General features: G+C 36.7%; 1 protein-coding gene across 5 annotated transcripts in view; it reads left to right on the forward strand.

Annotated features, from left to right (window-relative positions):
* Positions 1-7,940: 7,940 nt before the first annotated feature.
* Positions 7,941-24,938, forward strand: part of RIC1 (RIC1 homolog, RAB6A GEF complex partner 1) — a 46,707-nt gene continuing 29,709 nt past the window's right edge. For all 5 annotated transcript variants that reach the window (XM_036403222.1, XM_036403225.1, XM_036403224.1 and 2 more), the window contains exons 1-3: positions 7,941-8,484; positions 17,878-17,985; positions 22,115-22,191. In XM_036403222.1, the coding sequence (XP_036259115.1) occupies positions 8,344-8,484; positions 17,878-17,985; positions 22,115-22,191 (326 nt within the window). In that variant the 5' untranslated portion in view covers positions 7,941-8,343. The remainder of the gene's footprint in view (positions 8,485-17,877; positions 17,986-22,114; positions 22,192-24,938) is intronic.

Here is a 24,938-nt window from a genome sequence, read left to right on the forward strand (position 1 = left end):
ACCTAAATAAGTAAAAGATAAAAATAACATTTAATATGGCAGTATAATATTCTTAATAAAATCTGGTAGATACTCTTAATAAGACTGTAATCCAGTCACTCCAGGACCTGTGTTCCCCAAGATTATTTAAGAACAATTGGGGCTATGTTTCACCACAGGATGCCTAAAGAGATGAGTAATGGGAAGTTTTCTGCGTGTTCTTATTTATTTACTATAACTAAGTAATAAACCAAGTCAAAAAGCAGTATCCAAGCTGAAAAATGGATTGCTGGCATCCAATGATAAATTAACAGTTTTCAAAACCAGTAAGCCTTAGTGTACAGAACTGTATTTTCTTCTGCCAGCAATTCAGCCAATTTGCTTCCCATTTCATATTTTTGTGGGTATGGTCTACAAAAGCTGAAATGCTCCTCTTTTTTTTTATTAACTGCAAATGAGAGCTTTGATTACAATTAGGAAAATATCTATTTAACTCTGTCAAGGAACTGCTAAAAGGTTGGCATGATTCAGTGACTGAAAAAATGTGATTACTGCAGTATAGCCTAAAAGCAGAAGTTCATGTAGCACTTCTCCTTTCACTTCGCTGTTTTGATGCAAATTTAAATCTGCTGAAGAACAAGCTCTACAGCTCCACACAGTGTTGACTTACCAACGTCAAACCTCTGAACAGGCTACAGAATACCTACAGATTTTTCTAAATGTGGATAAAGTCAACCAGCTTTCTATAATTTTTCAAGTGCATTCTTATTTAATGGTTGTATTTTTACTTTAGGTTATTGAATATTTGTCAGGTCTATCTAAGAATATAACAGCATTCATGTTTGCTGTGTGTAATTTTAGCTAGTCCTGATGTCACACCTTTGCCACTTCAGATCTCCAGTTTCTGCTGAAGTATGAGCTTCTGCTTGACAAAAGCTTCCAATCTGTCTCCTTAAATAACTGACACACTTAAGTGTGGTGATACACATATTCTTAGTAAGATTTTAGCAACAAAAACTTTGATGATATCCTAGAGACCACAAAGATGTCCCTGCACAGTCTCAGACTAGAAGACAGAACTCTTGGCTTGTAACTGTCCTCATTGTTCTGAGCCTCATAATTAGAAAACATATTTTGTTTAATGTGCAGGGCACAGTCAGGAATGAGAACAATTTACTAATAAATACACTAATGAAAAGGCTCTATTTTATGTGATGATATTTTTGCACTCAAAGGGTTACCATTTAATCAATGATGATTTGGAATGAGCAATCCATTTTTATGTAATTTACCAAGAGAGGAATTATTTCCAAGTTCTGTCCTGCAACTGGAAAGTACATTAGGCCACAATACATAGATTATTAACAAATAGGTAAAAAAAGATTTGTATATAATTTCTTTTACATTGGACTTCTACAGAAAACAGCTCAAAATATGATGCCGTCTCCGACACTGTCAATTTCCATTGTATTCGCCATTGTATTTTAGAGAAGTTTGAACAGTTCTCTTTCAGTATCAACTTAGCTGAGAGGGACAAAAGACCTTTAAAAAAAAGTTGATTTTTTTTTTTTCAGTGTAATCATTGTTCACGAAGAACTAAAAGCTGAATTGATCACCTTTTTTTTAGACATAGCCAGGTCAGTACAGACAGACATAAGCTTCCCCTAGACATAAGCTCTAGGGGAAAGACAGGGGAGTTGGAATTCCTGTTGCTCAGAACTATATGGTTATAATACAAAAACTAATAAGAAACCAGGCTCTTGAAACAAGCATGTAATTTATGTGCCATTTCATGAATCACTTACAGCACTCTGCGTATTTTTCCAAGCAGCTTGGGAATAAAATTCCAAAGTTCAGGTGATGATCAGCCAGGAAAATATTTTAAAAGAACCTGCTCAACCACGACAAACACATAATCAAGACAGAGTGGAGCTACTACATCTCTCTCTAACCACCAAGAAAAAAGCCTGCAGAGGGCATTGCTAAACACTGGCATCTTAACATACTTTTAGAGGTTATTTAATACACATCTCAGTCCAAATAAGTGCCTACAATGAGGAGACATAGAAGACAAGGTTAAGATCCACAAAGATTATATAAGAAAATCCCAGTGTTTTCTTTCTTGTTTTGACTTGTTCCTTATATCTGCTCAAGAGGAAATCTGTGGATGTGTTTTACATCTTGTCACCTGAAAGTCAGGGCCCTTCCTCTTGGATATAGACTGTGTTCCAAGCTGCAGAGGATGTTCAACACACCACCAGATCAGACTCCTGCCTCCAGCATCTGTTGTCCTTTACTGTTCACCTTCAGACCAAAAACATTCAAATTCATCAGCAGAGTTGAGGCATGATCTATTACACGTAACACTGTATTACACGTGTCACGGATAACATGTATGGCTGTGTTATGTACAGCAATATAATTCAAGTGCACTTCCTTTGAATTTCAGATTATACAGATTATACAATAAAGCAGATGTTCACAAAATTTCAGAAACACCTAGTAAAAAATAGTAATTTAAACGTATAATACATGGCAAGTCTAGGCCATCCTATCTACCAACGCTTCCATATACAAGAGCTACTACCTCTCCAACTCTTTTGTCTGCTACTCCCATATCCATCTAATACACTCTAACCCTACTGTGCAGCCTGTAGTTCATGTAGGTGGTGTTACCTAGTAAAAACATGCAGTTATCACCCCAAAAAAGTTTCATTAATTTCCTCTACACACAGCAGCTTGCATGGTTCTTCAGTCAGTTTATTTACAGTGAACATAAACTGTCTTTCCAGCACTGGTTCATACTGAAAATTATGTTAGTAAATGCACACCTGAGTCAGTTAGCTCCTTCTACAATCCCTTTTTCCTCTTGCAAAGTCATATATAGTTTATACACAGACTCTTTATTGAGCAGCAGTGACCTAATGCAATTAAATGATCTGCAGTTCATTATGTCAGTGCTTGCATAGGAGGCAGCACTGTGTGTTCCACAATCTAAAATAATTTAATTATTTTCTAAAGTTGAGATTTCAAAAATGATCTGTGATTCTGGATGTTTCGTCTTCCAGGCATCAAATATTAAAGGAATGCAGCTCAGAAACCACAATGGCTTTTGGCAAAGTAATTGTGTACACAAAGCAAATACTTCAGTGGTAAGCTATTCACGAAACCAAGAGCATATTCACCAGTCACTGAAACCCAGATAATGAAGTCTGAAAGAACAGACTGTATTTCTAGGGATATTTTTACTGATGCAGAAGACTTTCTTTTTTTTAATACCCTCCACTGAACTTATAGCAGTTATGAAAACCAAACTGAATTCCTCAGAGCTATATAATGTGAAGAACCTTGATTTTCAGCAAATGTTGTGCTAGCTATGTTAAATCTGATAGACCATGGTTTTGGCATTCAAAAACTTTGAAATATTTGTCTCCCTTTTTGTCTGGTTTTATATATTGGTATGGTTGTTAATGCATAACCTCTGTCATGATTTCCTTTTCTATTTTCTCAGAGATAAGTAAACAAAAGAAAGTATTTTGAGCCCAAATTTATTTGATTTCTAACTAAATCATAACCATAACTTTATCCACTCTAAAATTCACTAGTAAGCTTGAAAATTTTAGCTTTGGGCTCTTGAATGCTTGGTGAAAGCCACTTTTCAATACTATATAAATTTAAGAAATTTAGAATACAACTTTATCAGTTGTTTGGTTTATCCACTGGAAAGAAAAAAAAACCCAAACCAAAACATTACTGCAATACACTGCTGAAAAACTCAGGAAAGTGGGTTCTAATGCTACTGTTTTATACTGCTGGTGACATAAATTGTTCAGTCAAAAACTGAAATGGTACTGTGTGATGTCTACAAAATACACTATAAAATGGATGGCAGCATATCACATATAATCAGAGAATGATCTCAAACCAATCATTATTAATTGCATTAATTTATAAATTATCAAAAGGTAAATAAATTTGTGACCATTTGTGAGTGACTACTAGAAAAATCAGCTAGAATTTCTCTAATTGATTTTATTAGTTGCATTTTCTTAGCTCAAAATTAGCTTTTTACTGTATTTAAATGTAGCTGGATATAGTAAACAACTTTGAAAAATTGTCAGAAAGTAAATCTAAACATTAGGATTAAGAACTGTACTGTATTCTGCACCGGAATTATTGGTTTTTGTCCCAGTACTTCAGGTCATCTACTGTACCTAAGCACAAATTACTACTCAATTGCTGCATTGAGTAGTAACAATATAATAAACTGTTCTTCCCCTTCTTCCTAACAGTTTCTTCACAGGAATACTCCTTCCAGCTCTCTCAGCTGATTTCAGAAATTGTCTCAAATAATCACAGTGATTTTCCTCTTTACTAATTGCAACTGACTAGCCTTAGCATCTAACCCACTGTTTGTTTGGTTTTCTTCCTTTTACTTTTAAAATATGCAAGATTTTCTTGTGGTGTTACAAGAAATCACTTCCCTTTTACTGGGTTGGTTTTGGAGTGTTTGGGTTTTTTAAAAATTTCTGGTATTATTATTTTGATACTTTAGATTTCATCTTTAAGGATGATAACAACCATTATAACTCACCCTCTGAGAACACCTCTGTGGATGGTCTGTGGGAAAATGGTTTGGATATTTGTCCTACCTCATCCGGTTTATCTGGAACTGTTTTCAACATAAACGTCCATTTAGTGGATCAGTGGATGACTAACAACATGGGCAGTTTAATTAACAGGCTAATCTATGGCAATCTTCACATTCCATCAGCAGAAATCTGCAAGGTAAAAAACTCATTTGTTCCACAACCAGTTTAAGTGAAGATGACTAAATGAAGACATTTTTATGTACATAACACAGATGCTCACTCAGTGTCACACATTTAGTGTGTTTTATATGACACAATGCCTGCATGTGTAAGCAGCATGGCAAAAACTTTATGACACTGACTCTGATCATGCCTCAGTCTTTTTGAGTTTTCTTCTTTTACTCTGAGTTATATTGCTAGCAGTGACAATAGCAGGGGGAGGAGTAATTGTTTTTTTTTAATTTAACATGCAGGAACTAATACTGTTACTGCTCATGCAAGAGCTGCAAACACATTAGGTGAGAGCTAGCTGCACAATCTAAGGAACAGCTCAGGCCAACACCTGCACATCTTAACAGAGGCAACTACACAGAACAGCTATCCTCATCCAACATTTTCATTCCAGACCTGCTTTGTCACCAGCAGTATCTCCTCCTTCCTTTCACTAGCCTGCTAATATCCAAACTTATGACAGTTCAATGTCCCTGCATGTTCCCACAGCTCTGCATGAGCTCTTCCTTACCAGGACACAATCACCTCAGGAGCGTGGTTTCCAAAACCACATGACTGTCACTAAATAGGCAGCTGCAATCAAGACTTATTTTCAACTTGAAGTTGATGACAACTGACAAGTGGACCTTTGTGTATAAAGGGCTTTCACAATTCCCTTGAGCTTTGTTATCCTAGTGTTGCCACTATCTCCTGTAATTGCGCCTTGGTATCCACTGCCGGAGCTGTTCAAGAAACTCTCTGAGCTTGGCCCACTGCACACATTTAATTTCTACACAACTTTTGCATCCTTGAGTATTTTGAGTTACACTCCCATACCGCAAGACTCATAAATGCTTTTCTAGCCAACTAGAAACAGACTATTATAAGAAAAAGTTGATCACTGCTGATTTACCATCCTAGGCATCTAGATCTGGTTTTGATTCAGTCTACAAAAAAGTACCAAAACCATTACATACTTTGGATCACAATTGTATTATTGGTATGAGGATTTCAGTAGTCACACTTTTAACAACATAGAGCAATCTTCATGACTTCTAACTTCATTTCTTGTGTCTTTCCACAGAGAAAAGAACAATAGCAGCAATCCAAAAATTGCAAAGGCTTCAGTCTCTACTTTTTGCCCAAAACCTGTAGTTTTTGTACAGTTACCACAAAATCCTACCATGTAGTGACTACTAAAAGCAGTAGCTGTTTTCTTCATTAATACTGGTCTTGGCACACAGCATGAACAGCACGATCTGAAGTATGTTTGCTTCTTACACAGCCATGTTAGGATGCTGCAGCATTAACTAAGGAAGCTATAAACAAGTATGAGGAACATGCAGGTCTCTTACTAACTGCTTAATGGAATTTCTTTGACAAATCTCTCCTTACTTTCAAGTAAAATGAACTTGGCTAAATGCAATTAATCCAGAAGGGTGATTCTATACTTGTAACTATTCCTCAGTGTGTATTTTGTACCATTTATTTCATAACCTGAATAACAGGAGAGACAGTAAAATGAGATGATGCCACATTCCTAACATAACTTCTATTTCCTAATTTAAAAGGCTAGCAGTCAAAAACACAGATCAAAAAGATTCTGAGAAAAGACTAAAGCAAGGAGGGTATTTGTAGCATAAAGCACTGGTTGGCATATATTTGAGAGTGGTGAATTTGATTTTAAGGCATTTCCAACTACCCTACTTAAAAGCCTAAGGTATGAAACATCTGGGTATTTTGTTCCATTACTACTATTTTTTTCCAAGTTATATTATGGCTTTGTTAGGATTCTAATATATGTGTTCTCTTAACTCACTTCTCTTTTTGTGCTTGTGTTCAGATGAAAATACTTCAGCTGGAAAATGGTACTCAGATGGTAACAAAAATTCATATGGTAATGTAACCAGGAAGCTGCAGGGAGAGAGAAGGCCTTAGGTGTGCAGATAACCTATGTTCTTTGAAGAGCACTGGGTAATTTGTGCAGTAAGACCAGTTACCAGACAGCTCAGTCCAGACAAACTTCTCTAACAGGCAGTGCAAGGGGACTGATTCATAAAACTCTTCTGATTATTTCTACCAATAGCCATTTCTTTCCAACAGAGGCACCGCCCCTGCAATGGCATGAAGAGCTTACCTTTAGTTCTCTTCTATTTCCTTTTATCTTCCAGTTATAGAAAAAGACTAACAAGCCTCATTTACTACCTCTAAAGCTACAGCTCTCTAATTTCCATTCTTCATACCACATGCTCCTGCTCTCTCCACAGTGTGTGAATAAAAGCATCTGGGCAATGATGGAAATAAGATTAACAAACCGGTCTTGGGTAAAAATAACACAGTGTGGATGCTCAGTCCAACACATCAGCTGGGAGAGAAGTTTGTGGTAGCACCTGTCAGAAGCCTGACGCCAAACCCAAGATGCAGCACACTCACTGTGTGAGCAACTGTGCCCTGCACTCATCCTTGTCCCCAAAACCACCTCAGTGGCAACGTTCACACCGGACACTCACAAGGCTGTCTCAGGTGGACTTCATCACAGAACCACAGAATGGCTAGGTAGGAAAGAATTTCAAAGGTCATCTAGTTCCAAGCCCCCTGCCACGAGGCCAGGTCGCTCAGACCCCCATCCAGCCTGGCCTTGAACACTTCCAGGGACGGGGCATCCACAGCTTCGCGGGGCAACCTGTGCCAGGGCCTCATCCCCCTCACAGCAAATAACTTCCTCCTCAGATCTACTCCAAAGCCACCCTCTTTAAGTTTGAACCCACTCCTCCTTATCCTGCCACCTCTGGCTCTGATTCTCTGTCCCCCCCGCCGCTCCCCTCCCTTCCGTCCCCGCACTCAGCCCCAACGCCAGGGGCGCCTTTTCCGCCCGGACCAGTGACGCGGCAGCTCTATGACGTCACTTCCTCCCGCTCGGGCCCGCCCCGGGCCCGCCTCCCCCCGTGCCGCTACCGCTCCTCGGGGCCTCGGACACCGGAGCGAGGGGAGGAGGGGGAGAAGAAGAAGGAGAAGAAGCAGGAGCAGAAAGAAGAGGAGGAGGAAAAGGAAAAGCGAGAAAACGAGAAGACGGAGGGGGAGGAGCGGAAAAAAGAGGAGGAGCGGAAGAAGGAGGAGTAGGAAGAGGAGCGGAAGCGGAAGGGGGAGGAGATGGCGGCGGGGGCCTCGGCGACGGCGACGACACCGATCCGGAGCGCGGGCGGGCAAGACACCCGCGGGAGGGCGGAGCCGCCGCTGCCGCCGCCGCAGCGACCCGACGCCTGCTCGGAGCAGTGACTGCCCGGCCGCGTCCCCCTCGCCGCCGCCTCCCGCAGGCCGCTCGGCCCTTGCCCAGCCCGCATCCTCCTCCGCCCCCGGCGGCTACGGCGCTCTCTCGTCCCTGCGCCGGGGAGATCTCAGCCCCCCGTCCCCAGTGGTGCTGAGCCCAGGGGTCCCGTCGGTGTGCCGGTGATTATGCGTGGCTTGCCGCGGACGCTGTATCTCTCCTTCCGCTGATGTCCCCGCTGTTCCCCCGCCTAGGCTAGAGCAGGCTGAGCGCCAGCTCCTCTGGAAATCTTCAGCCATGTATTTCCTCAGCGGCTGGCCCAAGAGGCTCTTGTGTCCTCTGGAGTCCCTGGAGCGACCGCTTCACATCCAGACGGATCCCCAGAGAGCTTTCTTCGCCGTTTTGTTCCCATCGCAGCTAAGCATCTGGTACTGCAGAGTGAGTATCCATCATTTTATAAGCTCTCGGACGCTGCTCTACCAGCTGAAAAGCCCCGTCGTCTGCTAATTTTTTTTCTTCCAGAAACGGTTGTAAAATTTGATGCTAACTTCACAGGATATTCACAGGTATTTGTGAAGCTGAGGGGTTATCCACGGTGTTTAGTGATAGCAGTATAGTCTTAAGGAAATATGCAACACCTATCTGCTTACAGTTAACACTGGTTTTTCCTAAAAAATTAAACTTCCAAGCAACTTTCTTTTTGAGACTGTACATTCTGCTTGTGCTTAATATAAAGAGTATTTGTAGCAGTGTAGGGTTTTTTGCATATATGTTTCATGTCTTTTGCCTTTGTATTTTCTGTGTTTTATATAAACGAACCTATGAATATAGAACATATGAAGCATTCTTTGTAAAACATGGAAGAAACGCTATCATTACCCCGAATGTGGTAGCACAGAAGTTCACTAAGTTTTCTTTTTATGGAAAGTTTGAAAGTTTTGTGGCTCTAAAAGAAGACTTGTCATGGCTTTTCCGTGGAAAGTGCTGGTTTAGCTAAATCTAGTTGGAAACTGTGTGAATAATTGACATTAATCACCTTGCTTTTAATTCACATTGTATTAGTCTGATAGCAAAAATGCTATTTGTCAGTTTGATTTGATGCAGTCAATGAAAACTGTGATACTGACTTTAAATTTTGATGCTGGATCCTTTTAAATACTGCCTAGATTAGACCCTAAATCTGTCTATAAATATCTCTAGATCCAGGTGGTTTATAGAGTTCATCTCAGATTACCAGGGAAAACCAACAATCCAGTTTTAGAAAGATGATACTGAAAGATGTCAAATGACAGTCATAGCCTTAAAATCTTGTTTTAAGTTATGCAGCAATTTCATCACGTTATGTTTTATTGTGCTCAGTAAGGCTGTTCACTAGTTCCTGGCTGGGGTGCTCATGCTGTTTTTTGAACCTAGACAGGTATCCAGCCAGCACATGGATTTCTTCGGTTTGTGGCACACAGTGTATATAAAGTGTACACTTCTTAGTTTTTGCCAGTTGTTGAACCTTTAGTTGTAGTCTGTCAGCACAGCAGAACTGATCTTTTTTGTGGAAAGACATAGAAAACAACGGGCTCATGAAATGCTTCACAAGATGTGCCCTGTTGTCTAGAATGTAGTTTACTTTATGGTCTGTTTTCAAGGACGAGGTTCATTAGCTTGCATGCTTAGACTTGTTTTGAAACGTTAAACATTGTAAGACTTGCTACAAACAGCACTAGAAGAATTCACTTGGTGCAGAAGAGTTGACTAAACTTACAGGCCATTAATATTTTTTAAATAGGTTTTGATTCTGTTTGTAATGGGTGCTTTTGAGGAAGGTGCCGACAGGCACCAGGCCTGACCCGCTGACTGATCCTAAACTGAAAAATATGTTACAGTCTCATGGCCTCTGTGGAAAACTGCCTGTTATCAGAAACCTGGAAGAATAAATGTTTTGGTCAAGGTCATTTTAAAAGAGAATTTCTTGCATTATGTTTAGCTGGGGTCCTGAATGTGGTTTGTTGGTTTTTTTTCCCCCAGGCTTTTCTTTTTTTCAATTTAATTATTGCATTCTAGAAGATGTTTTCATTGGTCAGAAGTACAGTTTTTGGAACAAGGATAAACCTGCCAGGTTGCACTAACTTGATTTCTTGTCACAGAAAAGCCTTCTGGCTGGTATTCTTGTTTAGACTTGTTACTATCTCAGCTATGTATCAAAGGTTTCATTTAAGAATGAGGTGATGAGACTGGGAAAAGTTCTGTTTTGAAATTTTCAGAAACAGCTCTTTGAAGTGCTTCCAGGTGTGTGAGTTTACATTCAGTATGTGTATTTTTAAGGTGGCATAGTCATGTTTAAAACTCCTTTTCACCTACTGTGGACTAAGAACTAGTGGAACTAAGGAAAGTTGATCCCAAAGTGTGGATTGTTTCCTGTTTTGGAATCATTGTAGGTATTAAGACTCAAAACAGGGTAACTGGTGTTGAAAAAAAACAGATGGAATTCTGCTAGTGTTTTTGAACCAAAAAGTTCTTGACTTTTTACATGTAAGGAGAGATTGGGTTGTAGACAGAGAAGACCACTCTGGTGAATGATTTTGATCATGAACCAGTATTGGTGAAAGGTTGTTGAGCACAGCCCCCAGATATGTTGACATTTATTTATGAATTATATGCCTGTGCTACTGTACTGGTATACACATTATCAAGCATACACAATGTAGTCTGTACACAAACTACATTTTGTATGCTTGATAATGTGTATACCAGTACAGTAGCACATGCATATAATTTTTAGTCTGTTTAGAAGGGAGCTACATTGGTCACCTAGTCCAACTGCCTGACCAATTCTGGGCGACCAGAAGTTAAATCGTGTTATTAAGAACATTATTCAAATGCTCTTATACACTAGTAGTCTCTGGGCATCAACCATGTCTCTTGGATGCCTCTTCCAGAGTTTGAAAAGGAAAAAGAAAGAATGGGGTAATACCAAAATGAACACATTTTAAAATTTTTACTTTATTTTATTTTTTAGTGGTATAAAAAAATCCTTTCTTGCTCCCCATTGGATTCTGTTAAATACACCCCATTGTGGAGACCTCTGCTCCAAACATTTTCCTTACATCAGAAGTTTTAGGTCTACTGTAAATAATACCTTGACACTTAAGGGCCAGCTTAACTATTTTCATTGATAGCATGGAAAAGCTTGTCAAACATTTTCATTCTGGTAGTTTAAGTAGTTGGATGCTTGAAATTAGAAACATCAGCAAGTTATAGAACCTTTCTGAAATGGTATAATGAGATAATTGCTGTTTGATAGATTGACTTGGGAACTGAAGATGAGGTTTCACAAGGCAGCTGTGCAGTCCTGTGTGTCATCATCTTTCCTGCTTGTGCCTCTATTTTAATGGAGCTTGTGATGGACTAGTGATGTTGTTTTACAGGGCTGTTAAGCCTTATGAACAAATAGAAACCTGTTTATTTAGTTGATGAAAGAATGAAAGGAACATTATAGTTGGCCCTTTGAAAGTGTTACTCCTTTGACAGTTGTGGCTTTAATTTTAAATTGGTTTAGTTACCTTTTGAATTCTGGAAATTCACCCATAGGGCTCTAGGTATTAAGAGACAAGATAATGTAGCTAAGGAAGAAGGTGTCATAGATGAGTGGAGTTCCCTGCCTAACTCTTGACAAGTGAGTTGTGTACAGCAAGAATAGTCTGCTGATGTAGTTGTACATATAAATATCATTCAGCGTTTCCTTTCTTTAGTGTTAACAAACTTGTGACAATGACAGGAATAAGTACTGGCCTTCAATATTTAATGAAATCTCCTGTAGGTTGTTGGGAATATCTGCTATGACTCTCATCAGTCAAAGCCAGTTTTGTGAGCCCTTTCAAGCTAAGAGTAGTTTGTCCCATCTGCTCATTCAGAGGAGAATTCTTGATTACCTATATACTTCTCCACTTATGATTTACATTTACTCTTGTTTTTCTTCCTTTTTTGGTTTCTTTTTTTCTAATGATCTGATACTGAGTCTGAGCACCTAAATGAACTATAATAGGCTTTTGAGAAAGCATGCATGTCAGAATCCTAAGTTGTCAAATAGTTGGTATTAATTTCAAGTGCTTTGTAAGTTGATGTTCAGACAGCTCTCACAGCTCTGTCAAATGTGCTCTTCAGTCTCTAGCTGTTGCCGTATTAGAGTTGAAGTCAATGTGTGCTTTAAATCTAAGCATACAATAGGCTAAAACAGAGCTTCTGTTGAGGAGGTGATCTCTGTAACCTGGAATTTTGCCACACTATAAAGGGAGTTACTTGTGACACAGTGCATGAAGTTCATAAGATATATTAATAAATGCATTAAAATTGTCTGCAGTTGTTTCTGTAGTGTTTTTTTACTTATGAGGGCTGTTAAAAAGAAATGTTTTTGCTATGCTTTCAAGTTTGTTTTCATCTCAGAACTGTAAGCAGAATAATTTACAGAATTATTGTGTGTGGCTTTTTCTTAATAGAATTGGATGCAGCCTCTGGAGGCTTTTCATTAGAATTTGACTGCAGAATGGGACAAAGATGTCTTGATATAAGTGGTTGTGTTGGCTGTGTATTGTGAACGATATGATACAGATAGCATCAGTGCAAGTTAAGATATCCTACCCCTTTACTGTGTTTTCTTCCTTAGTAGTTTAACCCCCAAAATGCTGATCTCTTATTTAGGCCCTTTAGACACTTGTCTGAGAAGGGGATTTCTTTTTATTTGTCAGCAACAGCAACAGTTGTGCTGTTGCTTCTATTAAAAAGATAAACTTGTTGTTACATAAGGAAAAAAATGTTGTATTGATGAATTTATCTGATGAAATCCAAAATTGTCATGTGGTTATTTAGTAGGATTTACAGGCTTTCAGTGTCTCCTGTGTTATAAAATAGATGACCCCTGAAAACGGTGTCATAATTACATGCATGATGGGAAAATGCATTTTCAGTTATGATTTTTCAGTGTCCAGTTAGTTGCATGTAAGAGAAAACCAAAGATGTATAGAATGCGCCTTTGCTTTTTGGCAGCATTTTTGGGAAGTAGGTTAACTGAAAACTTTCATTTGGGAGAGGTAGTGGTTGACAATTCTGCACTTTGTTTTTCTGAATTATTTCACAATAGCCATGGAACACACGATTGGAAGCTGTGTCTGCTCTGTTGGGTGGGTCTTCCCTTGATTCTAAGCTTTCCAAATACTTTCAAAATTAAATTAAAGGAGTTATGATTTTATAATTAACATTGCTTTTAGAAATTCGTCACCTCCATTTGTCAGTTACCATTCTGTTACTGACAAAATGGCCTTTTGTGGTCTATAGAAATTTTTCTGTTTCTTATGTGCACATGTTTGCTTTTCTCCATATAACCTTTCTGTTTTATTAGTTTGTAATTTTACAAAGCTTCAGCATTTAAAGCAAAGCACAGACCATATAGTGACAAAATAAATTGCACAGTGTCACCAGACTTTCATTCTGTTCTGTGTTGTTGTTTTCTCCCAGCCTTATCTTTGTCACTTAGATCATAAGCTCTTCTGAACAGCATTTTTGATTTTTGTGTCATGCCTACAGCCTAATGAAGCGTTAAAGCATTTGCCATATAAAACTAAACAGGACAGGTGTTTGTCAAAGAAATGGCTTCTTTATCCTCGGTGGGACGGATTTTTGATATCTAGAGTAATACATAGTCAGGAGATGAGAATACTAGGTTTGAACAATTATTCACAGTCATGCAGGTTCTTGGATTGAAGTTACATTAAGAAACCCGAACTTATACATAAGACCATGTTGCATATGTGCTGTCAGGTCATGTGTTTGCTTTTCAGACTTAGTAGTTTTCTACTGTATTTGCCAACCTACTTGTAAAATCAACAATACACACAGTTTGTCGTGAACCTGCAGTCAAACCAGAGAATCTGGTTTAAGGAAACTAAATTTTTTCATTATTTTATATTCTGTCAAATGATTGTATCTTTTTCCAGTTGGTTAATGTCAGTTTGATTTGCATTTTCATCAAATGTTGTAGAAAGCTTGTGTTAAGGTAAGTTAATTGGTAATTTCCCATATCTAAGCTTGCTGAGAGAATTTGCTGCAGGGTTTGTATACCTTAATAGATTTTTTAATAAAAATTATGTTATACATGGCTAAGTGTTCTGACATAGGTTATGTTGCTAATACTTGGTAAGTGAGCAAGTTGCTGTACTAGGTCAGGTAGAATTAAGTTAAACAGTAACAATTAGGGATTATTTCATCATGGGTTTGGCTGTGGTGTTTTATGTTGCAGTTTTTTTGATTGTTTGCATAGGTATTTTGTCCAGATGTTGATACAGATCTTGTATTTCATAGTGGAAAGTCCAGAGGGATTCTTAATGTACAACTGACAATGAAGCACCTGTGAGTTTTTAGGTAGTTTGAATTTAGGTGGCTTTGTGGATGGAGCTTTCTTGCTACCTTGCTGTTTTACTAAATAGTGCAATTAATTTCTGGTAATGTAAACCAGATTTGCTTTCATGTTATAATCTCACACCAGTAAAAAAGAGGCATGTTTAATTCTAGAAAAACCTTGTTGTGAAGCATAAAAACTTCTGAGTAACAACTGTGGAACATGTTCTTTTTCACAGCTGATTGATGGAAGGAGATAAAGTTTAGCTATGAGAACAAGTTCTTTTTCTTTTCAGTACTTTTAATTAGTGTACTGGAGAGTTTGTTTACACGTTAGTAATAGTAGTGCTATTGTTTTTAAGGTTGCATTTCTTATTTTTCTTTTCACCATTTTCTTATCCTGTAAACATCCACTGCCACAGTTCCTTTTGTAAATGAGTGGCAGCTTCTGTTTTGCCTGACCTTACATTCCTTCTGAGAGACAAAAGTACCATAACAAAATGCTAGAATTTCTTTGCAGCAGATTAAAAAATGCTAGATATTCTTCTTATCTATTTTGGGGAGCTTTTTTAATGTTAAATTGCAATTGTGACTTGCTTACTGACTTCTTTCTTCCTTAACAACTGAAGGTGTTTGCTTCTTCCTCTAAATAAATTTTTTACTTCTTTTTAAACAAGTCTTTATTTTGCTATGTTTCTGGAATCCAGTTTTTCCCAAAGCTGTGGCTCTACCATTAATATTTCAGCAAGTGGATTTTAAGTATTTTAAAGAAGAAGGATTAATATATTGTTTTTTTTGTGACAGTGGGCATAATTTGTTAGTTGAGCTTAACCTGCGTAGGTTCATAATGTTAGTAGCTGCATGCAGAAGTGAGAAGAGTAAAAGACTTGGAATTGTAATGAAGCTTATATGGAGGTATGGGGTTTCTTAACAGAAAAAAAGGTAAAGATTTAGGAAAAATTCTAATTAATAGAATCTAAACCCCTACTATTTCTATACAGGGTATGAATTAAATATATAAAACTAAAAAGAGGAGAGTATCTAACTAACTAGCCTTCCCCCCGACACTTTTGGTGGTTTTTGGTGGGTGGTTTTGTTTTGGTGTTTGGTTTTGATTTTTTGTTTGCTTTGGTTTTATTTGTTAAAATGAATGTTCAGTAGCTTGCTGTGCTTGAGTCAAGTAGTTAGGTGGACACATATTCCTGTTCACAGAAATATTCCTGTGCCAATATATGTTTTCAGTCACTTTAGATATAATAAATGACTTCAGATGTAAAATTACTGTTTCTCATGCATAAGAAGAGCAGGGTCTTGAGCTCTCCTTCTATCTTTGTTAATCCAGACCATTCACACATCTGTGGAAAGCTTTTAAACGGGGTTAGGGTTTTCTTCATGTCTGAATTCATGCTTTTGAGTTCTGGAGTATGTGGAAATTATTAGTATCAGTGCAATATTTCCTTATTTGACATCTCGCTAGGTAACATTTGTGACCTATTTAATTCGAAGTGGGTCTGCTTTCTAATAAGAAGCTACTTAAACTACAGAAAGATAACAGTTTGAATGCAAGCAATAATTTTTAACTGCTTAAGTCCTCATCTGTGAGTCACAAAGCCTAAAAATAAATTTGTATAAATCTTGTAGCTGATGTGTACATAGAATGTTCTTCCATCTTCAAAGATGTAATAGCAGCTTTATGTGAATCGGTGTCACATGAATTCTACACTATAAATACTGTAATTATATTCTGTAAAAATAGTAATATAGAAAGAAAATTGTGTATTACTGAGTTTCTAATTTTGCCAGCAGCTAAAATGCTTCAGGCATGGAAGTGCTTAAAAATGATCTCCAGGTTTGCAGTAATGATGCAGATTACCAAGACACTGCTTTTTCTCAGTATATCTAAGGCAGTTAGGGTGGTTCTAAGCCAATCAGTGAAAGGCTGTGTGGTTCATTGAGAACAATCAACTAGAATCTGCTAGTAATAATAATTAGTTATCTATTTAATGTTAAATAATTTGATGCAAAATAAGCCATTCAAGTTGAAAAAGCTGGTTCACATAGTTCTTAGGGTAAAGATTAATGTGCTTGTTATACTTCATAAATGTTTGACTTTATTTTTGATAATTCAGTTCTGTGTGGGTGTGAAATTTAAAGAATAATGCCATTAGCTGCACACCGAGTCATGCTGTGAATTTACAAAGCTAAGACTTCCCATCTGACACTAATTCAGCTGAAAGGAAACTGAAAGAAGTGATTCCAAATAGGATGGAATTCTAACTAGGATTACTAAATTCTGGAGTGATGGACACTCACAAGATTTGTGGATAGAATTAATGTCTTATATTTATTGTACTGATTCTCCTGGTCCATCAAGTAAGCAAAGAACAGTATTAAACTTCTGTCACCTGTGGTTGTTGTGGGGAGCTTTGCCTAGTGGTATTGTGGTTAATTTCAGTTAAATGAGTGGTTACTCTGTACCCTCTTGGTTCCCTTTCAGTGTGCTTTTTTTGGTACAATGTTTGATGATCCAAATCTGAATGACAACTGAAATTGATAAAGTTAGGTATGAAGATGAGGGGTAACTTCTTTGACAAAACAAAAAGTATGTCCTGCTTAATTTAACTTTTGTGTCCTTTAAGTGTTGGAGGATAATGGAAGGAGAAATACCCATCTAAGCTGAAAACTATTATTCATCCAAGAACAAGAAAATAGAAACAGATGTGCAATATATTTAAGGAGAATTAACATTTCTAAGCACTAGAGCAAGGAAGGGCAACTTTGCATTAGGTTTTTGTGTTGCAGCTCTCTACTGCATTCATGAAAGGGAATGAAGGCTTAGTGCCCATGGTAGCTTTGTCTGGTCTTCCATCACCCCAAAGCTTTTCTCCCTTCCCAGAAGGAAAGGAGCTAATGGGGGCACCTCATTACTTGCAAAATCCTTCCAGCTAACTCTAGAGGTGGATTTTCAGCAGGTTCTGACAACCTGTTCTAGAAAACAAATTTCCTGATTATCATTCTCTTTAATACAACAGCCTGCTCATTTAGTAGAAACTAAGCAAATTGTCTGTACCAAATATTCTATAGAATATTTCATCCTAATTCATTTGACAGTCCTTGTCATTATAGGAGCCTGTTTGAGGTGTGTCTGTTCATCTTAAGCATCAGTTACCCTTTATCTAAATTGAAACTATTTCTGTATTCTGTAATGACTCCTTACTGTGCTGTAATTAAGTATTTTATTCAAACATCCTGGATTTGAAAGAGATTAGGGAATGACAGTGTGGCAACAGTTCTCCATGAAGTTTCTTTAAAGTTCATTTTTAACCTCCTTCAAGGGAAACATGTTGTAGGTGTTTAAGGAGACATAGTTCTTAACAGGTATAGCACAACATATAAAGCATTTCATTCCTACTAGATATGAGATATAATGATTTATATTTTTTCCCCCAGCCAAGTGTATTAATCGTAAGCTACAAGGAACTTTCAAAAGCAGCTTCTCAGTTTGGACCTTACAAACAAGCAGAATGGCGGCCTGACAGCACAATGATAGCTGTTTCGGTAAGTAGAATTTTTCCTTCTTACTCTGGTTAAACTATTGCAAACAAAAGTTTGTTTTACCAATTTCTGTGCTTATAGAACCTTGCAGACTGTAAATACATTTAATTGATACTTGTCTTGTGAAAATATATAATGATACCAAGGACTTTTTAGACAATAGAAGCTTTCTTTTGTTAAAATTCATTAATTTTTCCCTGTGAGAATGAACTGCAGTTCTTTGTCTTAAAACAGTGGTTAGATGTATAGGCAGGGGGTGATACAACATCTCATTACTTTAGTAATCTGGTAACAAATAATACGGTAATGTAAAGTTATGTGAATGAAAGAAATAGTTGTGGACTTAGGTAACATAATTATGTTTAACTTGATAAATAGAGTTTAAAGGTGAGTCTTAAGAGATGAAACTGTGGTCTTATTACTGGCTTTTGGTGGTTAAAAAATATTGCAAGTCACTGAGAACACAGAAACAAGGGCAGTGATAAGTGATATGTGAACTCTTCTGTTTGGAATCTTAGAGATGAGATCTTGTCTCACATGGAAATAAAGTCTTGTTTCATAGCTGGTGCTGTGTTCACAGTACTTTGGACTATTTCAGCAGCAGTATTTGAAGTCTGAGGTGCAAGGTGAACACAAGAAAGGTGGAAGTACAGTTTTATAAGAGTTGCAATATGGGATAATCCTCTTGATGTCTTTTGGTCAGGTCTTAACATTATGGCCAGATCTTAAATTAGATATTGTTATCTTAGTGGAAAACACTAGATGATTTATGGAGGAGTTATTCTCTCTAGCAATATCATGATAATCATAAATCAGCTAAGCTTCCCATGGTCTGGTTTTCTTTTGCATAATGCAAGTTAATGCAAGTAAATAATTAGTCTAAAGTATTAAAATGGCCTAGAATATCTGATGAAATCAATGAAGTTAAGTATTTCTGTTAGTGCCAGATTATATTCTCAGTGAGTACTAATAATTATCAATAAAATCAGAAAGATCTCTGTAATTTTTGTTGTGGATCAAAAAGAGTTCTTCAATTTTATATTGCACCAAACACATTTTAATTAAACCTTTAAGTAGTAGTTCAGAGGAAATTTGAATTTTTATATTTAATTACTTTGCATATTGTGGGAGTTTTTTTTCTGAGATGTTGTGATCCATTTGCTCAAGAGACCTTGTGGTTCAGCTGACAGATTAGCTTTAGTTTTTGCCACTTCAGTACTGAACTTTAAAGTTTTTCTGCAACTAAATGTACAGTGCTCTTTTTGGCAGATAGTGTCAGAATGTAAATGCCCATAAAGTCTCATTTTGTAAGCTAAAGTTCTGTGAATTAAAATTCTAAATGATCATCATTTATAAAATAATGACTGTAATAAGATTTCTAATATTCTTTGTGTTTCATAGGATGGTATTTCATCCCTAGGTGTATGTATACAAATGATATAGTCAAGCATGCTAGTTATGGTGGTTTTAACATAAGCTGTTTTGCAGTATACTTTAAAAAAAAGATATAGTTTAATTTGGAACAGTTACTGAGTCCTACTGAAAGACCGCATTTACAGTATTGCTGGTTTTGTTGTAGTGAGACAGGGCAGAAAGTCAGTTTTTGGAGCTTTAATGAAGAAGGTGTTTCTGCAGATGTGTGATACTCTCAGCCCAAGAAGAATTCTGTCCAAGTGAATAGTTTTCTCTTTTTTCTTAACTAACACATTCAAATGAAGGAGCGATGACAAAGCAAGTTTTTAATGAAAAACCCAGTGATTTTGAACTGAGTTAGCATCACTTAATTACTGAAGTCCTGTGCAACACTTGAACATTTCAGTTTGAAAGCTGAGTTAGGTGATGTTTATCACCTATTACTACCTGTGCTCATGAGTACTTGGTTGTAGTAATTTTCTGTAGTAAGTCTTTGTTTTTAAGAAGGTGAAGATAAGGCTTAGTACGTACTTATTAATGAAGTGGTACATTCTTTTTTTTTTTCCTTTTTTTTTTAATGACATCATCATATGGAATGTAGTCTGAATTTTATGTTCACCATACCAGTGATACACCATGTTTTTTGTTTCTGACAGCCCAAATATTCAAAGTGTCTTTATGAAAACACATCACTTAACTGCATATGCTTTGAGGTAAATATTATTTGTACTGCAGGCAGACTTTGGGCCAGTATATCAAGCTTTATAACGTACCTCAAGTAACTGTAAAGGTATGCAGTTAAACAAGCTTAAGCAATTTTCAGTGTCACCATCCCCTACAAATTCTAACTTCTTTTTCCACTAGTATCTTCTGTTGTTAAACTGTTGGCACATTTCCTAGACAGATCTTATTTTTACCCCTTATATTTTGTGGTTTCTTTTTTCATATTGCTGCCTTTGTGATTTTTCCAGTGTTACTGGGAAATACTTTTTCTTGTTTAGATTAGTACATACATCCAGGTAGCTAATTCTAGTAGTAAATCAAACTTAGGAATTGGGTCAAGATGCTTCATTATGGAGAAATGTAGAAGGCATTTTGGTCCTTCCCACGTTACAGGCAGTCCTTCAATACAGGCTGCTCTTCAGCGTGCATTCCCATAGCTAAGGCAGAGCTTTATTAAACATGGTATCAAGAAACCATGTTATGAAATCCCTGGCAAGATTCTCAGTGTTTGTACTTCTGACTGTCAAAGATTAGAATGATCAGGGAATGGATGACAGTGATGGTTACTTAGTAAGTTTCACTCAAATGTTTTTAAAGCAATGAAACCTCTGTAAATGAATATGATCAATTTGCCAGAAGTCTGTGCTTGAATGCTTCTACACTTCATCCCCCTCTTCATGGAATTTGAGGCTCTATTTAGAAATGAACCTGTAACAATAGCAACTTTGTGCTTTGGATAGTGTTCAGTAAGGCCCTTTGTACCTTATTATCAGTATAAAGGTACTTCACAGTATTGTTTTACTCTTCTTTCCAGGATAAGGTAACTTAGGGGTTAAATATTTAATGATGTAATGGAATGAACCTGTAAAGATGTTAGAAATGAAGACGGTTCTTTACCACATAATACCTGAACATGATATTACAGCACACAGAAAGGCTTCCATTTATTGTCACCCTGTCTCAAGCTCACCATTATTATTCAGATTTTATTCTTGCTTGAAAAAGATACTCGCTTTGAATGAGAATAACAGTGTTTCTTGGAATTCAAAGCCAAAGCACAAATTTTCTAAAGCGAAATGTTTGACTGAAATGTGAATATCATCTATGAAATGATACATTAAGCTAACAAGAGTGTTGCTTTATTCAAAGAAAAGGAAACCAATCTTGCAAAGAAATGTGAAACCGTTCATTTCAGTGCTTTTTGTCTCCAGTGCTTTGGATACATGCCCAGCCCATATTAAAATAATTGGATGGAAATGCTATTTAACCAAAATGCATTTACCAATTTGCCCATAAAATAAATTCATGCTGTAAACAAATGACACTGCTTTGAACACATAACATTATTGGTCATCTACTTGTTTCAAGCTTATGCAAGCAGCTTCTAGGTATGACTGGAACATCAGGTAACTAAATGATTTGTATTTGTTCCCTGTATATAGTATGAAGTCATTCTTCCAGAATGACAGAACATGGCTTGGGATTGAATTTTTACAGGTTTTGTGGTAGCTAAAGATAAGTGATGTGAGGATTTTTGGTAATTACCTGGATGACCAACACTGAGAGGCAGTACTGAACTCTTTGCATTCAGTAGTGTCCGTTTGTGTTCAAACACTTGGAGAGTTTATTCAGGTACTTCCCACCTTCTACTTTGTTTTCTACATAATTCATGTAGTTGATAGGAATTATTTAGAAATATTCAGATATTTCTACATATCTGAAATAGTTGTCAGGTTTTATAGGTTTGTATGAGTTGGAGGAAAATTTCTGATGGACTGGTGCATAAACAGGATTGTTTTTCCGTTTTTCAATTCACTTGACTTTAAGGGTGGGTATGGATTTTATCTGGAATTAATATAAACACACAGTATTTTAAATGTCTGAATTAATGTATATTTGAGTTCAATATATGAGACATACATAGAAATCACATAAGATTAGCAGATTTTACTCATGCTGAGACTAGATATTTATCTTACCAGTATTTCTCTTTCAGACTGCAAATGGATACATCTTATTTTTTGAAATCCCATCAGCAAGAGACAAGTATCTTTATGAGCCAATATATCCTAAGTAAGTATTTTAAACTTTGGGTCCTCACAGTGTGAAAAAATATGACTAGACAACTTCTAAGCAGTTTTTATGACAAAAGATACTTCATTACAGAGTATGTTTTAACATTGATGAGTATATGAACCATCATTCCTATGAGTTAGAGTTAGTGTAGGGTAGAGTCAGTTAGAGTCAGTTCAAGTAGATTGCTGTGTGCTGGTGTGATTCCTTAGGTCCTTCTTACCAGCTCTCAAAAGCTTAATAGCAGGTAAAGTCTAATTTTATAATTTGAGGTAGTCTGTTGTGTTCATGATCTGCAACAAGATTTAATGATGCCTTTTGAATAACTCAGTTGAAAAAATCACGTCTTAGGAACTGTTAAGGTACAATTCAAAAATAGATCCTGTCCCTGATGTTTTCATAACTTAGAGGGTCTTTTTAAAAGAAATGGGGAATAACATCCCAGTATTTTTGAAAGCAAATAGATACTTTTTAGTAAGAATGGTTATGTTGTCGGCTTCATCTTATTTTCCATATTGTGAATGACAGAATACATCTTACACATTTAAATTGCGACTGTATTTTGGGTGTGTTTGTGGTTGATTTTGGATTAGTTGATTTTGGATTTTACGAAATTGGGAAATGCCCAGGACAAACTAAAACTTCAAGGAGTTTATGTGTACGTGTCTGTGTGTTTAGATAGACAGAATCTGTAGTCATGGGTTGGATTGAATTTGTCCATGCACATAATAGCACACTCTCAATTTCTAATTGGCTAGAAACTTTTTCTTTTTTTTTAATATATCTCTCTATATATCTTCATCATTATGATAGTACTAGTCAGTTTATTTTTTTTTCACATTCATAAAAAGAGTTAAAGTTGAATCATGGATCTCTCCACATGGGCATCTCTGAGGAGTATTGGATTACCTAAGATGTCATGTAAGAGGAAGATATTTTGAGTTCTTTTTCTTTTCAGTGTAACTGTTAAACCATGAACATTAAAAGAAAATAAAGGGAGTTTTCAAAAATATTTAAATTCAAAATCTGTCTTCTTTCACAAATATGTGTAGGAAGAAATTACTTAGCAGGTAGTAAATGATTTAAAACTGAATTTTCCTTTATTGACTAGAAAATTTTTTGTCTGTTATGGCTATAATCCATCTTTTGACCTGTGAAATAGCCCTCAAAGCTCTGGAATTAACTGGAATTTATTGTTGCAATTTACTTTTCTTTTTTCTAGAAACTTAAGACTAATGTAGACAAGTTATATTACTTTACTTGCCTCATTGGAGAACTGAATAGCAGTTTTCAAGCTGACTCTTCACATGTGGCTTACTGTCATCAGGGGAAGAGGCAGACAGCCTGCTGCTGCAACTTGTCCAAATAAATAAAGGGATAGTAGATCCTTGTCTGTACATTACATAATGCAGAAAACTAAGCAGTAGTTTATTACGAGTTTTTCTTGTTCTTTTTGAAAAGTTTGGGGGGTGTTTTAATTGGCAAAATCTGAACACTTATGGAAATATATATAAAACACAAAATAAAAGTTGAAAAAGAAGCTTTGTCAAGTTTGCTTAGAATATCACTTGTACGAAGGCTTGAAAATACCTATTAAGCCATCAGTGACTAACCAGTCTAACTTTGTAAACTTATATAAAACTTTTATAAAAGTTTAGTAATTGATATGAATTGTTGACCTGAAAATGCATGTTTTAGTTGTTAGTTGTGTGTTGAACAATCAGGGTTTTAAAATACATTTGTATAGCCCAAAAAGGACTATAATGCAAATTCCGTAGAGTAGGACAAGGTGTTTGTGTGTTTATAATAGGTTCCTCACAGTCTCCTAAGACTATTGTGTGTGCTTACCTTTAAGAAGATGAATGATCTCACTGAATTCACTGGGATGACTAGCTTGTCTATACTTAGCCCTCAATTTTGAAAACCTAAATAAAATTACTACTGTTCTGATTACATTAGATCAAAAGAAACACAGGTATTTGTGGATGAATTGTGCCTCCTGTGATTAATGTCAAATGATTCTTTAAGTTATTAAAATGGAATGAACTTCTTTTGCAGGTGCAGATACAGTGTGCTGCCTGTAGGCAGTCTCACTAATTTACATTGTAGAGCAAATACTTGGCAGAGGTTAATCAAACAAAAACCCTCCAATCTAAAATGAACAAACTGACAAATGAGACCAAAAGCTAGAATTGAAACTTTTATCTTTCTTTTGGCATATATTAATTTTCCAAAGGCATTATTTCATTGAAATGGTCGGATTTCACTTCTGCTGGGCTGAACAATACCAAATTAGTTTTCTTCACTCTGAAGCCATTACAGATCAGTGAAAGGCCTTGTATGTGACTTGCCTCATGCTTGAAAGGGGACATCTTAATGTTTTCTCCCCCTGTAACAGTGTGTTCTTGGCTCCTTCCTCTGTGTTGGCAGCAGTGATTATGCAGCTGTGCCTTAAGTGAAGTCGGGTTGTTGACCTGATGGGGAAACTAAACCTACCTATCTCCCTTTTTTAACTCTCCCTGTCCCCTGTCCTGGATTCTAGTAGCTTATTTTGCAAGTTGGCATTTAATAAAAGGCTGGCATTAGAAAATGGTGACTTTGAAGTGGTACTGAGTAGCTACACTGGAAGTTGAAAAGCATGAAGTGACTGTTCAGTGATACTTGTATAAATCTTATGGTTCATGGTAAAGCATTTGCTTGGAACATTTTTGCAGTCATGGTGATATTAATTAGGACTCTTCCAGCTC

This window comes from Molothrus ater, chromosome Z (assembly GCF_012460135.2).
Source record: "Molothrus ater isolate BHLD 08-10-18 breed brown headed cowbird chromosome Z, BPBGC_Mater_1.1, whole genome shotgun sequence".
In the NCBI taxonomy this organism is placed as follows: Eukaryota; Metazoa; Chordata; class Aves; order Passeriformes; family Icteridae; genus Molothrus; species Molothrus ater.